At 46.0% G+C, this 14,651-nt stretch overlaps 1 protein-coding gene across 1 annotated transcript; it reads right to left on the bottom strand.

Annotated features, from left to right (window-relative positions):
* Window positions 1–920: 920 nt before the first annotated feature.
* Window positions 921–14,424, bottom strand: NARS1 (asparaginyl-tRNA synthetase 1). The gene is made up of 14 exons (XM_035892955.1): window positions 14,242–14,424; window positions 13,966–14,031; window positions 13,769–13,861; window positions 13,241–13,330; window positions 11,927–12,005; window positions 10,860–10,930; window positions 10,497–10,583; window positions 6,861–7,082; window positions 6,256–6,455; window positions 5,655–5,790; window positions 4,482–4,595; window positions 3,754–3,885; window positions 3,022–3,153; window positions 921–2,391 (listed from the first exon to the last, which is right to left on the bottom strand). Exons 2-14 carry the CDS (start codon window positions 14,023–14,025, stop codon window positions 2,260–2,262), a joined length of 1,548 nt encoding a protein of 515 aa, XP_035748848.1. The 5' UTR covers window positions 14,026–14,031; window positions 14,242–14,424; the 3' UTR covers window positions 921–2,259.
* Between the last annotated feature and the right edge of the window lie 227 nt (window positions 14,425–14,651).

The raw sequence follows: 14,651 nt of genomic DNA, 5'->3' as shown, positions 1-14,651 counted from the left end.
AGAGTTGGGGGTGTTCAGCCTGGAGAAGAGAAGGCTGCGGGCAGAGCTGAGTGCGGCCGGTCAGGGCTTCAAGGGGGCCCAGAGGAAAGGGGGGGACAAGCTTTTTAGTAGGGCCAGCTGGGACAGGACAAGGGGGGATGGCTTTAAACTGAAGCAGGGCAGGTTTAGACTGGATCTAAGGAAGAAATTCTTTACCCTGAGGGTGGTGGAACCCTGGCAGGGGTTGCCCCGAGAGGGGGTGGAGGCCCCATCCCTGGGACCATTCCAGGCCAGGTTGGCCGGGGCTGTGAGCAACCTGATGTGGTTCAAGGTGTCCCTGCTCCTGCAGGAGGGTTGGGCTGGGTGACCTCTGGGGGTCCCTTCCCACCCAAACCATTCTGTGATTCTATGACCATTACCACAGGGGCTCAGACATGAGAGATGAAGGCACCCCCATCATCAAAACAAGCAAAAAGCCCCAATATCTAATTTTCTGAAGCAAAACTAAGATGCCTTGCAGCGCACCAGGCTTACGTTGGGAAGGTTTTCTTTGCAAGCGGGCATGCTAAATAAAATATATACTTGGGCATCGCTTAGGGTTGCGCAGTTAGGCACTAAAGAAGCTGCAGACCCTTTAAAAAATTTTTTTTTTTTTTTTTTTTTTTAATCTTGGGGTCATTCTCAGCAGAATTCTCACCCACCACCTCAGACCTCAGTCAGCCCCTAATTAATGGGGATTGAGTTTAAGAAGAAAAAAAAGCTAGTTCTGGTTTTTGGGGTAAGTGTTTCTGCACTTGAAAATTCACTGTTCCTGTGCTTCTGCCCGCACAGATGCTGCCTATGGCAGCACAGACTGTATTAAGCAAATAAGCTACAAAGCGTAAGTGAAAGGAAAGGAATGGACATTACGGGTCAAGAACTACCATCCTGCACACCACCTTGTGTTGCCATAATTTATTGGTTGCTGATTTAGACCAGTTTATAGACATAACATGCAAGATGAGGAAAACCAAACACTTCTTACAAAAATATGGGTACTGCACAGCTCAACAATTCTAGGAATGGCAGATCCAGATCAAGTCTCAGTGCAGGTAGCAAGGGATGCACCTGCCAATTTTTTTTCTCTCTAGTAATATGGACTGCTCTATTTATGACTAAAAAGCATACAGATGGCTCAACCCAAAATATTTAATTAATTGTATTTGGTAACTTGATTACAGCCAGAGAATCTGCTCGGATGCAGCAGCACAAGAGAGCACGGAGCCAGCTAGGAAACATGGAACTGCTCTACTATGAAAACATACCTCAGCGTGAGTTGGGAACACCCTGCTTGAGCTACAATTCACCTGGAGAGGACAGCAAGCCAGTCAGTGTACAACGCTGAAATCCAACTGGATTTCAAAGTTACCACTGTCTCTGGGTCTTCAATCAGCCATTTCTGCTTTGAAACAGAAGGCAGAGTCTCAATTTGGAAGGCACACAAAGATCCCAGTGCCCAGGAGCTAACAACGTCCCCTCCTACTGTAATGCAGCGTGGGCTGGGTGTGCATGGACCCGCTGCGGCGCGTCATCCCCAGCTATCGGGAAGCCTGCTGCAAGCAGACCTCACCATCAGCCTCACCACTTTAACCAAGAATTTGGGAAAAAAAACCCCAACCCATGTCTCTTGCAGTGGAATTCCGTGCTCAATCCTACATACCTTGCTGCTGAGTAAACTCAAACAGAACATCCACTAAAACAGCAGGAGATTAGAAACTGCAGCGCTTAAAATCATTATTCCCATTTTTATACTTGGCTGGGCTCCTTAGATGCCATCTTTTCATACCGCCCTCAGAGGTCAGTATTTGGGAATGTAAAGAGCTTGAACTCCTGATTTCTCCAACAAGAAACCACAAGAGAAAACAAATTAAAATTAATGCAAATTTAAAAAAACCCAAAACACCACTCAAGTGGCCAGCATATTTTCTTTTAAGTCACAGAAATTAAAAGCAGAAGCGCATCTGGTTTTTTAAATGACAGCTTACAGGGATCTTTGATTTATGTTGACTTGAGCGCATAAATGTGCCTAACAATTTTTTCTCAGGCTTCTTCCAGTTAATTAGTAGTATTTTCCTTAAAAAAGGGGGTTGTTTCTTTCCCTTTTCACACTCTAAATTAGTATTTGTATTAGCAACAGGTTGCGGCAAGTCTTGTTCTCAGACAGGCTGTAGTAGAGCAGCGTGTATCATTCCTGATCAGGCACCAGTTGCTCCATTTTCTGGGAGTTTATCACACGGATGGCTAAGGTTTGCAGCGCTGGACAAAGCGTGGGTAGAGACAGACATCTCGGATATGGTGCCTGTTCAGAATCCAGGTTAGGAACCGTTCTAATCCCAAACCATATCCACCATGAGGGCACGTACCATATTTTCTCTGTGAAATCAAAATCAGAAAGTAGATATTAAACATTTTGTTATTATTTATATGGTAATTGCAGTAATACCACCAGGAAAAAAAGAAAAAAAAAAACCAAAAACACAACCCCTTCAAGATTACTTTCTGAGCACTGAGGAAAATGGACCATGCTCTTTCCAGGCAAGATACTTGTGCTCAGTTGTCCTGAGTTTCCCGGGGGCAGAGTAAGGACAGAAAGAGGAAAAAGGAAGGTGAAAAGGAAAGTCTTAGCCATTCTTTTTCAACCACTCCTTTGCTCCTCCCCTCACACTAGCTAGAGCTTAGCTTGGCCTTGTAAAGGCCAACCCCTCTTTATCTAACAGCAAGGGCTTCACAGACATTGCAGAAGACATTATGAGAGGGACGCCCCCCGCCCGGAGCAGCCCAGCGAAGGCGATCTGGCAATGGCAGCATGCAACGGCAGCAAACAGCAGCAACTTTAACAGCATGGCAACCATTACCCATCACGCTTTGCCAACGGTCAAGTGACTAGCTACTCTGGGCCACCAAAAACACCTTTCCAATTTAGACCACGTCATTTTAAGAGCAATTAAAAAAAAAATCAGGTATGATATCTGACAAGAAGCATATCTAATCTGTTTTACAAACCTGATCAGTATACCAGTAGTACGGCGTGGGATCAATGCCTTCCCTCTTGTAGCCTTCGAGTAGCTCCTCGCTGTCCCAGATACGCATAGAGCCTCCAACAATCTCCCCAACATTAGGCATCAACACATCAACCTACAACAACAGGAGATCAAACAGTGACAATTAACCTGCCTGCAGGAGGGGGAAGAACAACAGCCCAAACTTAAACTGTATTTCCGTAACACATTTTACCATGTAATTTTAATTTTCTGCGACAGGAAGACAGGCAATTCCTTCCAGACCCAATTTACAGAGGGAATAAACTACCTGACCAGGTGCTCTAACGTGATCTCTAATACTCTTGGCCACACTCAACTGTGAAAAACAAACAAATAGAAAAACCCCACAAACCCAGCAGAATTCCTAGCAACCACTGCTTCCCGGCTGGCACACGGCCAGCGCTGAGGCAGCACGGTCTCCCAGAAGCCACAGAAGTGTTGTCATTAGACCAGCACCTACCTGAGGTCAGAGAAGAGCATGCTCACTACAAACTACCGACATTTTATTGGCACTTCAGAGTTGCTTCCTTTATTTCTATAGGATCAACAAATCATGCCAAGAGGCACCCAAACCAAAACCCGCTAAGAAATTCTCCAAGATTTTCCTGGAGTACTTATTTATTTAATGCTCACCCATGCTGACATTCCCCACTCTACTTCGGAGCCTGCAACGCTACGTAAAATACCAACTTACAGATTCAGTCAGCCGGGAATCATTCTGACAGCGCTGCATATAGAAAGACTTTATCTCTGCAGGAAAGCGGCACAACAAGATGGGCTCGTTAATGGTGTCTGTCATCAGCCTCTCGGGAGCTTCAGGAATATCCTACGGTTAAAGAAGGCTTTATTAATATTTAAAACCGAACCCATTCCAACACCTCGAGTTCCACATGTATCAAACAAAGACAGAAACCCAACACAGCTGACTTTGAGCTGCCAAGGCTCCCTCTGAATATGCTGTGTAGACTTTGAAGTTAAAGTTACATGATCTCCTCCTAAAAAAATCTCACTTCTCAAATCCTTTGGTGACGATGGCTACACCACCAAGTCTTCTTGCGCTCCTTCAAACCCTTCTTACATGGTGGAGAGGAGCCAGACAGGGAACAGATGGACAGATGACAGCATGGATTTTGATTCCAATGTTCCAAGACATGATGTGAAAAGCCAAGTCACACTTGCACTCCCCAAAAGGACATTGCTACACCCCCCAGCACAGCTCAGACAAAAATCCAGGCCTCACTAAAGGTCATAGCAAAACTCCCTTCAACTTAAATGGGACTCGAACTGCACTCCTTGTCGCATCACTCCAAACAAACACAACAGATGCACACAGCAGCAGTAAGCCTAGCAGCATCACGGTCCAAACACACTGTTCTTCAAGGGACTTGTACGTCCTTAGCACAGGGCCTCAGAAAGACTTACTTCCCCAAACTCGTAGTAAGTGCCATCTTCCTTCTTCACATCGTGTTCCTTTAACCACTCAATGGCTTCAGAATAGTTCATTCGTCGGAAAGGACGTTTAGGGGGCTTGAAGCCCTGTAAATAAGAGTAACAGAGACAGGGGTAAGAGTACCATTTTAAAGACTACTACTTCTCTAGTTGATCAGCGAGTCCACTTCCAGACCTGTAGCATACACATTACTCTCTCCAGCTCATACATCAACAAATTATTACTTAAAAAACCAAAAACCAAAAAAATCCAAGCTCAGTACTGAAAAGCTAGAATGAAACACAACCACCTTCCAAGCCCAGGAGAGCTCACAGAGCAGATGCTGAAAAAGATGGCAGGAGAGAGAAGAGCGGAAGTATTTTCACAGCCGTTCCCTTTCTGTATGAATTCATCGCACACGTAGGCGTCACAAACGGAGCCATTAGCGCAAAGCGCAGGTTCCATGCACAAGGCCACAAAAGGACATTTTTGCTTCCCTGTGCCCAGAACCGCTCCAGAACGCCTTTGTGAGGCGGGTTGTGCTTCTGCTGTTTCCTGCCTCCTGCCCCCTGCTCAGCCCAAATTTAAAACTGAACCTCCCAGTATTTATCAGGAGAACAGCTCAAAATGACAGGGAGCACTGAGTTTGTATGTGCCCAAGAGAAAAGCTGGCGATGGAGATAAAGTTAGCAGCCTCTCAAAGCCATCTTCTTTGCAAAGGCAGCAGAAGACAAAGGGTCTCTAACAAATGAAAATAGCTTTACAGGGCTCCCCGTTCCAGGGCAGAAAGTAAACCACCCGTTGTTTCATTGCTCCCTTGTGCTCAATCTGCAAGTACCAGCCGATCAATATTACGAGCTCTGGGATAGAGGTTTTTATTCCACTGGTACAGCACACATTGCCATAAATCCCAGCACGTTGCTGGCTCCTGGAACTTGCTAGCAGGGAACTTCTTTCCCCACAGTCCCCTGCTTCTGAAGAGTCATTACCAGCTTGGCAGCATTTTCGTTCTTTTGATGTTATTTAATATTTTTCTTATTATGACTAAGAGTAAGCACGCAGAGCTCACTGCCATGCCCTGCCTCCCCCAGATGAACACGCTGATCGGAAAAGGCAAAAGATCATCTTTTCTTGGCTATTCATGACTGTTCCACATTGCTGCCTACCGGGTTTAGGTCATGCAGTAAGCTTGATGCAGGTGATTTCAAGACTCTGTCTACTACATCACAAACCAAGTTCTCCAGGCGATCCAATAAATCCTCAAAACTTATAAAAGGACATTCAGCTTCGACGTGAGTGTACCTGAAACACAATGTCACACCATTACAAAGCCACACACAAGCACCAAACCTTTAGCTATGAGAAAAATTCTCATAAGAAAAAACCCCACAACCCAAGAACATACACACTGCTCCCCTTTTTCATTCCTCCCACTTCTACACCTTAAAGGAAATAAAGCCATAAAAAAAATATAAGGAAGACAACAGAATGAACTGTATTTTCTAAAAAGGCAAAGCTTCCTAAAAATATATCAGCTCTGTTTCGCCCAGATCTTCCTGTACTATATGTCAGCGTGACCAGCTGGACACCCACCGAGACAAGGTATTACCCCCAAATATACTTTCGATCAGTCATTCTGCTGATGTGTTAAGTATTAAGTATTGAGTATTAAGCTGTCTGCTCACTGTACATTATGTCACCCAGCTGCCTGCTACTCCCCTGCTTTATGAATTCACTAAAACCCAAAGACGTATACTCTCTCCGTACTCTGCCAAGTGCCTGCGGGTCCTGGACTGCTCAGCTCTGTATGACTGAGCAATACAGAAAACATCTCCCAACGCTGGAATGCAGGTCTCCAGGTAGAGCTGGGACGATTGCGTTAAGTATGCCTCTTCACCAAAATAATCCAGTTTGAATAGGGTGGAGCCTCCTTCCACCTGCGTCTGGACTAAAGTCGGTGGTGTGACCTGGTGAAGAACACAAGTGTCGTTACTTGAGGGAAGAACGAAGGACAACGATGACAACTCGTCAGAGCAGCGATGTAAGGCATGCTCTTCCAGAATACCACCTGCAAAGCTTTTGTACACATGCCTACGAGCGCTTCAGACTGATGTCCTTCCGCGCCCTAAGGAGAGGTGTGCAGGCTGTTTGGGAATCACCCTGTAATGCTTACACGGCTCAGAAGTGTCTACGCACCTTTGAGATCCACATCTATGAAAGCGATCAAAGAATAGTTTCCTAACAGCTTCCCCCCCCCGCCCTGCTCCCTTTTTCAGGTCAATTAGAAAGTCTACACAGTTTTTCCAGGAAAAAATAGCCTTGAAGTCAGGACATTAAAGCAGGCATTTGCTGACAAAGGAAAATATACTTACTTCATAATATCCATTGGCAAAGAAGTGATCCCTGAAGGCCTGTACTACCATGGAGCGCACCTTGAAGATTTTGGACATATTCTCTCCTCGAATCATCATATGCCTGTTGTTAAGCTGCACATCAACCTCCGAATCCTCGTTGAGTAGATTGTCAGCCCCTCCTGCTGGGGCCAGACCAATAAGCTCCCAGTAATCGCAGTTCAGCTCATGGCCTCCTGGAGCCTGCCAATTTGGAGAGACACAAGAATTTCAGACGTCTACTTTTTGCCCCTTGGATGTCACCATCTGGCATCGAGGCAGAGATCTTCATCTAGTTTAAACAAAAGATGCTCAAATCCTAACTGCAGTATTTTCAAAGCTTTGTGAGTCAGTCATACCATGCTTGGAAGTGCCATGTGTAACCCCCTATGAGTCTCTGAGTAACATAAATGGGATTGAGTACTATGGGCAGATAATTAGAAGCTTCCAGATACATCTAGTTTAAGTACAATACATCACAGCTGGGTTTATTCAGCTGGAAGAACAGAAAGCCAAGCAGGGGAAACTACTTATGACCTTCGACTATTTAATGGGTGGTTATAGAGAAGATGGAGCCAGACTCTCTTGGATGTGTTCAGCAAAAGGACAAATGCCTCGAGCTGCAGCCAGGGAGACTTCAATTGGCTATAAGAAAAAAAATTCTTCCCAGGGTGGTGAAATGCTAGAGCACAGACCAAGCCAGACTGCAGTCTCCATCCTTGATGACATTCAGAAACACACTTGGACAAGACCCTTGGCAGCCTGACCTCACATCAGATCTTCAAGAAGAGGGTGGGCCAGATGACCTTCAGAGGTTCCTCCCAACCAAAATCATTCTGTGGTAACTTACACCAGGTACCAGCTTTGGCTGGGATATAGTTAATTTTCTATGGTGCTACAACACAACACGCCGGCACGAAGAACATTCCTGTATGCCTTGAGAACACTACACACAGAGTGAAGAGTCCTCCCATCTACTGGAAGAAAACGCACACCCAAGACTGTGGTACAATACTCTAGGTATTTTGTTCTTTGTACTGTTTGAGCCACATTCTCCTCCTGGATGGCAAACATCAAAAAAGTTGAAAGAAGTTCCCTACATCATGGCAGAGGAAGAACTAGCTCACGATGGGTACTTGAGAATTTGTCTGTCAGAGACACCCGAGCAATCTTTCTGCACTAGGTAGCACCTCACCACAATGTGAGAACAGCACGTTTCAGGCTGGCTCATCTCCCCGGTCCTATCATCTGCTGCCGTACGGCAAGTGGAGGTCCCCATGCCAGGGCTCAGCCCGGTCCGGCTTCCTGGCTACAGACCAGACCATTTGTGGTCTCACCAGCTCCCCCGTGTGGGTCACAGCAGGCTTCTGTCCCCTAAAACGGTATTTTTTTCATTCACAGTATTTTCAGGGTATAAATGCAGATTTTCAAAGTCTAATCAACAGATTTTTTTAACTCTGGTGGGTTTGTTCACTAAAAGCATTCTATCGTTGTGATGAGCCATGAAAACGTGAAGTGTTTTCACTGTCCAAAACATTACGAGCAGTAACATACTATGAATTACTTAGGATTGCCAAGCTGCATAAAGTTGTTTAAAACCCAAAGTTATCCCTGTTTGGCTGCATTTTTTTTTTACGAGTCCCAGTAGTATGAGCTACGAAGGAAATCTTTCCAACTTCTGACTGGCAAACACAACAGGGGGTGGATTCACTTTAACCGAGCTCGGCTCTCTAACCTTAGGTCAATCTCTTGGGGACAGGACCCGAGTGGCAGGGACAACTAGGACAATGAAGCCTATCCAGGTGTCATTTGCAAAACATGCCAGCAGTGGCCAACAGCACGTGGCTTACAAGAGAACTGAATTAGCAAAGCACCACAAAAGCTGAACACTTTGACCTTACTTTACACAGTACAGGCAGCCACAGTGAGGGACTGCTTTGCTCAAATACTGTCCAAGACATCTTGGAAACACTGGTTGAAGCAATGTAACACTCCAAAGTGCCTTTTTTTTCCCCCCCGGATGTGTTTCTTCTCCCTGTTACCTTACCAGAGTCAGCATGCTTACTCAAGAGACCAGACGGGAGATTACAGATTGCCAATCCATGCAAAAGAACAACTCTCACTGCAGGCGTGGATGACAAATCTGAATACATATCTAGAGGAAGAGCTAAGCTTACAGACTAGCAAGGGTAAACATACACTGTCCTCTAAATCTCAACGCTGCTGCTTTGCTTTCTCCTTTGGAAAGAAGGGCGTTACCGTAAGCAGCTATCACGAGCTCATCTCTTAAAAGGGCAACTCAAGATTTAACGGAACAAGCGTGGCCTAGGCTTGCTTGCTGTTTCTGCATCGCAAGTTAAGTTCTGCAACACAGACACAACTTTTGTCTCTCAGTCACCTCTTAATAACCGAGGCAGAACTCTTCTAACAATTTTCAGTAAATACCCCAACAGAGGCCTGCACGTCCTGATGAGTGCACCGAGTTGCTGTCACAGGCAATGGTTCCTCAAAGCCCCTCTCCTGCCTTCGGTCTGAATCCTTTTTACGGGCCATCCTTCATGCACAGCTGCTTAACACAGCTTTAGCCCTAACTCCAGATCCAAACAATTTTCTGAACAGTAACGGTTTATAGATCTAAACTGGAATAAGAAAGGCACCAGACATAAGCAGCACCATATTTTAAGACCTAAAAATCGCACATGCCCAGTCCTTCATCTGAGACCACTATTATAAATAAAGTTTTACAAAACAACCTTTAGTAACCTGCCTCATTCATATGCGTGCCAAGTGCTGGAGGACACACACAACATGGTGAAGAGCCTGCAAACCCATCCCAGTAAAAGAGGAGAGCTAACCCCAAATTCTTAGCCTCATGAAATAAAAACTGAATAAACCTCTTGTTAGGGAAAATAAAGCTCTGCTGTTTATTTAACATAATTTTTCCACTATTATATTCTAGGAAGTATCTATGGGACATATCCGTTGTAAACAACTTCAGGCAAAAGCAGAACAGTCACCTAGTTCACTTGTCACACACTGAACTGTGGGTGACAGCAGCAGCTTTGGGAGGTTTGTTCTGGTCTCTAAACCACATTCCCACTGAAATCACCTAATAATTATTTCCACCTCTGCTTCTCCTTCCACCAGGAAAACAGTAAAATGTTGTGCTGGGTTTGGCTGGGGGAGAGTTAGTTTTCTTCACAGCAGCTGGTGTGGGGCTGTGTTTGGGATCTGTGCTGGCAGCAGGGCTGAGCACCCCGGGGTGTGTTGGTTCCTGGGAAGAAGAAAGAAGGGGGGGATGTTCCTAGTTATGGCTTTTGTCTTCCTATGTAACTGTTACACATGATGGAACCCTGGTTTCCTGGAGGTGGCTGACTGCCTATGCGAAGTAGTGAATGAATTCCTTGTTTTGCTTTGCTTGAGCGTGTGACTTTTGCTTTCCCTATTAAATGGCTTTTATCTCAACCCATGAGTTTTCTCCCTTTTACCCTTCCGATTCTCTCCCCTATCCCACTGTGAGGAAGTGACCGAGCAGCTGCGTGGTGCTGAGCTGCTGGATGGGGTTAAACCACGACAACTGTTAAAGAGCAGGAGAACTGAACAGCCCAACTCCCGTACCTGCTTGCCTTCGGGAACAGGGTTCAGCGTACCGTACACTGCAACACTGCTCTCCGTTGAGAGAATTAGCCCGTTGTAACACTGACACTGCAGAGAGAAAGACAGACAAAGGCACAGTTAAGGCAATTTTTTATTGTTAGTTTTCCTAGGACATGCACTGGAGTCACAGACAAGATTACCTCGTAGTCACTTCTAAACAGTTCTCACACTGACAAAAAAAACTCCAGTGGTAGGAGACACAATTTAACAGTAAGACAACCTCGTAGGTTTGGGAGAACTTCCAGTGGTCTACATAAAAGGCAGATGAGGTATGGACACTTCCCTTATTTAATGACAGAACAGAATTAAATCATCACAACTTACCAGCTCATCGGAAAGGACACACTGAAGAAAACCTGTGCCATCTCTCAAGACAACGAACATCAGATTTTTCCCTAGTTAAAAAGTGAAGAAAGAAAAAAGAACCTCAGCTTTCAAATGGATTAGTGTATAACAGACCCACTCCCAAGACGTCTTAACCAATGATGTGCAGGTTATTACAGTAGGACTGTGATCACATTTTTCCATTTTAAAAAACAGAGACGCTCCAGGTAAGCACAGAATCATCAGCACAGTTACAGAAGCCTTTCATGGAGCTGTATCTTGGGTAACAAGTTAAAGTAAGTTTCAGCAGACATCAAAGACTAAAGCTTGCTCCAGCCTCAACAGGGCTGGGATTGCACCGCCACACCACGACTTCGAACGTCCCTCTGGCCCTGAGGGACTGCGCGTCTGTCTGGGGAAGCGCTGGAGGCACAGGCCCAGGGTACACCTAACACGGAGAGGGATGTCACCCTCGTCACACGCCTCTCCACACAAGCGTCGAATTACAAAAATAATTTCCTAGAAACTGCTCATGATATCCAGATCCACCACCACTTAGTCAGGCCCTTCAGCCATAATTTGAATAAATACCCGTGGAACCAGAAACGCCTCGGCCGTGCACTTCCATGCCCCGACCAATGGTATTCTGCTTAGCAAGGTGGCAGTCACTTTGGTAACAAGTATGACTTGCTAAACTTCTTTTAAAAGAAGTTATGCTACTTTAAGTAACTTTAAAATGCCAGTTTGCTGATTTCACTACGAGCAGATGCTAGTTAACTCCTCAGTCTGCAGGAATAGCTTAAAACACAGAACAAGTCTTTTGAAGAAATACTGCAGGACTGGCCTCCAAACTGGAAATCCTACCAGATTTCAACTAAGAAATGTCTATATGCTCCCACATCACGCAGAATTTTCAATGCTGTAGCAACCACTGTGACAAACCAAAAAGGACATCTAACTGATGGTTTAAAAGAATTAAGAATTTTAAGTGTCCAAATTTTTAAGGCTACTGAATTTGTTCCATCTCTCTGTACAGGTTCAGTAACTTCTAAACGCCTGTGGTTTACCTTGCCTCCGTAATCTGTGAATCCAGCCAAAAATCTTCACTCTCTGGCCTCTGTAAGCCTCTAGAGCATCAATCTTTACCTGTAGAGCAGGGAACAAACCCAATCAAATAGAGAAACGATTCAGCATTTCAATGGCGTTTTCCACATCATTACTTAGAATCCCAGAATACGTGACATGTCCCCCGCAGACGGCTCCTCCCAGCAGCACTCGCAGCAAAGCTCCACCCGGGGAGCGCGCTCAGCGGTCGGTACCGAACAGCCGCTCAGCAAGGGAAGGGCGGCTTAGCCAGGACAGCAGCACACCCGGACCTCACATTGAGTCCTTTCTATTTAGCAGGCTCGCTTTGCCACGTAGAAACTAAGGACCGTAACAGCTTTTAAAGAAGCCCACTTTGCATTTGACCAAAAGGAGAAGCGAAACCACCTAACAGCTCACACCTGGAGGACTGGGGTACTACTACTGGAAACCCAAGGTGTGTTAAATCCCCAGCAGACTTGGGAAGGACGCCATTTTCTGGCACTCTGAACGCACTCTGGCTTAGCTTCCAAAGACATCCCGTAGCTGAGCGCAGCGAGCAGCCGAAGCAGCAGAGGCCCTGGGTCCGACACAGGCACATCTAGACACGTAGCTGAGGTGCTGGCAGGCTACAGTCAGAACAATTAACCCAGCAAGCACCTTCAAAACAGGTCACACCTCAGACGGTCGAGGACAGCACATTGGTGCAGAAGGGACTGTGACTGCAGCAGAGCTGGGCCCGGCTGCCCCTTTCCCAAAGGGCAGCCATGGGGGTGCAGGGCTACAGTCAAAACCGTTTTCTACGTACATAGAAACCCTTCTCACAGGGCGTATAGAAAAAGCCATCAGGCAGCAGCATGCATAAGAGCTGCTAACCAAGCTAAGGACTGCACCGAATCCAGCAGGACTCTACAAACAGCCCAATAAGATCACGTGTCGGTAACTTAAATCACATCCTCCAGCCGGCACTGTTTCTTCATTCTCCACCGCTACAATAACGAAAGCAAAACTAATGAACCTTTTCAAACACAAATATGGTCTCTACCAGTAGACAGACACAGAGAAATCCGGTATGTAAACTGGGAAAGTCCAGATACCCACCAAGTGCATGAGAAAGACCAAAGTCTGTATACGAGGGGACACAGATAGCCAGGAAAACACAGCTACGTTTACGGACAGCAAAAAGACAGTGGCCTCCCACAGCTGCCAGAGCCACAAAGCAGAGACAGACTCATCCTTTGCGCAGACAAGGCGCTGTAACGCAGGCCCACGTACCAAGCGCATGGGATCTTACTCACACATTTTGGCTCTGGAAGACTAGGATCGTTCTTGATAACAACCTTCTTTGCTTCCTCCAGGTTCTTCTCTCTCCTCAAGAGATCTTCTGCCTGGTTTTTAAAAAAGAATAGTGTATTAAATAGCTATAACCAGGCTTTGTAAGATTCCTACTCTTTACAATTACGGGAGACTATGGTGTACGCTCACAGGCACAGATCTCATAAAAAGCCTGGATGTTACCCTGCCGAGGCCTAAGCCTGCCCTAATTAAAGGCCAGGGTGAGAAACAATGCACAGACGCATTTCACGTTTTCTCCAGAAAGTCTAAAGGCAACAGACTGCCACTACTGAAACCTCACCCCGTTTCAGCCACGTGCTTGTCCTAATGTGAAAGAGACAAGTTCTAACTAACGCACGTGCAAACCAATGACACCCACGAGAAACAAGCTGAAGCTTTTTTGGAGGGGTGGGAATGACCACAACGCTGTTCAGTGTTTTTGAAAAGGAAGGTGGCACGTGTCCTCTAACTCGGCATCCGCTGTAACCTACCTCCTTCTTCTCCTTGGAGTCATTCTTCATTTGTTCCCTGTGCCACAGTTTTTTGACATTTTTCATCTGCGACTTTGAAATAATGGTCCATCTCTAAAGCAATTCAAGGAGAGAGAAGATAAAAGATTGCATTTGTGTCCCTTTACACAAGAGAGTATTACAGCAGTTTCTATGAGGGAGCTCTAACTCTACAGCACCTCGTTTTCTTTTTGTGAATCCACATAAATAGTTGGAAATGGTTCCTTTCCTGCTGTCATCAAAGCCTAAAAGGGGAAGGAAATAACAGAATCAATGGCACTGCAAGCAAATTAAAGTTGCCCTTACAGAGACCGAGCAGACACCCTACTTCTGATCCTTCTGGTCAGAGGTGCAAGGAATGGTGTAAAATTCACATTTAGAAACACAAGGCCAATTGCTTCCCCTCCAGCACAGGTCACGCTCGTCAGAACAAGCAGCAGGCGTTTCCCAGGTACCTTTAAAACAGTCTTGAAGGGTTTCTTTTGCGTCCCGTCACCAGTGGCATCGCTGCCCTCTCGCTCAGAAACGTACACCTCTTCTGTGGAGCATGACAGACACAGGCAATTATTAAATAAAAAAAATAAAATATCAGCTATGGAAATGTTCAGGCAGAAACGGGACGCACACAAGGGTACAAGATCTTCAGGGTTATCAGCAGCGATAAACCTCTGAAAACAGCCAGCCGGTCAGAGGGTAACAACGATTTAACCTTTCCCGTTCCAGAAATCAAGCCGTGCAGCGACCGTGCCGTGCCGACGCCTTGCGGGCTGCCGGCCGCGCGGCTGGGACGGAGAAGGGAGCGGCCTCTTCGTGAAGCGGCTTTTGCCAGGCGGGCGGGGGGAGCCCGCGGAGGGGTCGAGGTGCA

Source organism: Egretta garzetta, unplaced genomic scaffold (assembly GCF_000687185.1).
Source record: "Egretta garzetta isolate BGI_Z169 unplaced genomic scaffold, ASM68718v1 scaffold384, whole genome shotgun sequence".
Lineage (NCBI taxonomy): Eukaryota > Metazoa > Chordata > Aves > Pelecaniformes > Ardeidae > Egretta > Egretta garzetta.
This window is presented reverse-complemented; position numbering and strand designations above follow the sequence as displayed.

Excerpts from the sequence above, each read along its gene's own strand:
- NARS1 (XM_035892955.1), bottom strand. The coding sequence starts at position 14,025 with ATGACAGCAGGAAAGGAACCATTTCCAACTATTTATGTGGATTCACAA. Across the intron at positions 10,584-10,859 it reads GTGTCCTTTCCGATGAGCTG|TGTCAGTGTTACAACGGGCT; the intron begins GTAAGTTGTGAT and ends TTCTCTCTGCAG. Across the intron at positions 5,791-6,255 it reads ACCCGCAGGCACTTGGCAGA|GTACACTCACGTCGAAGCTG; the intron begins GTACGGAGAGAG and ends ATTGTGTTTCAG.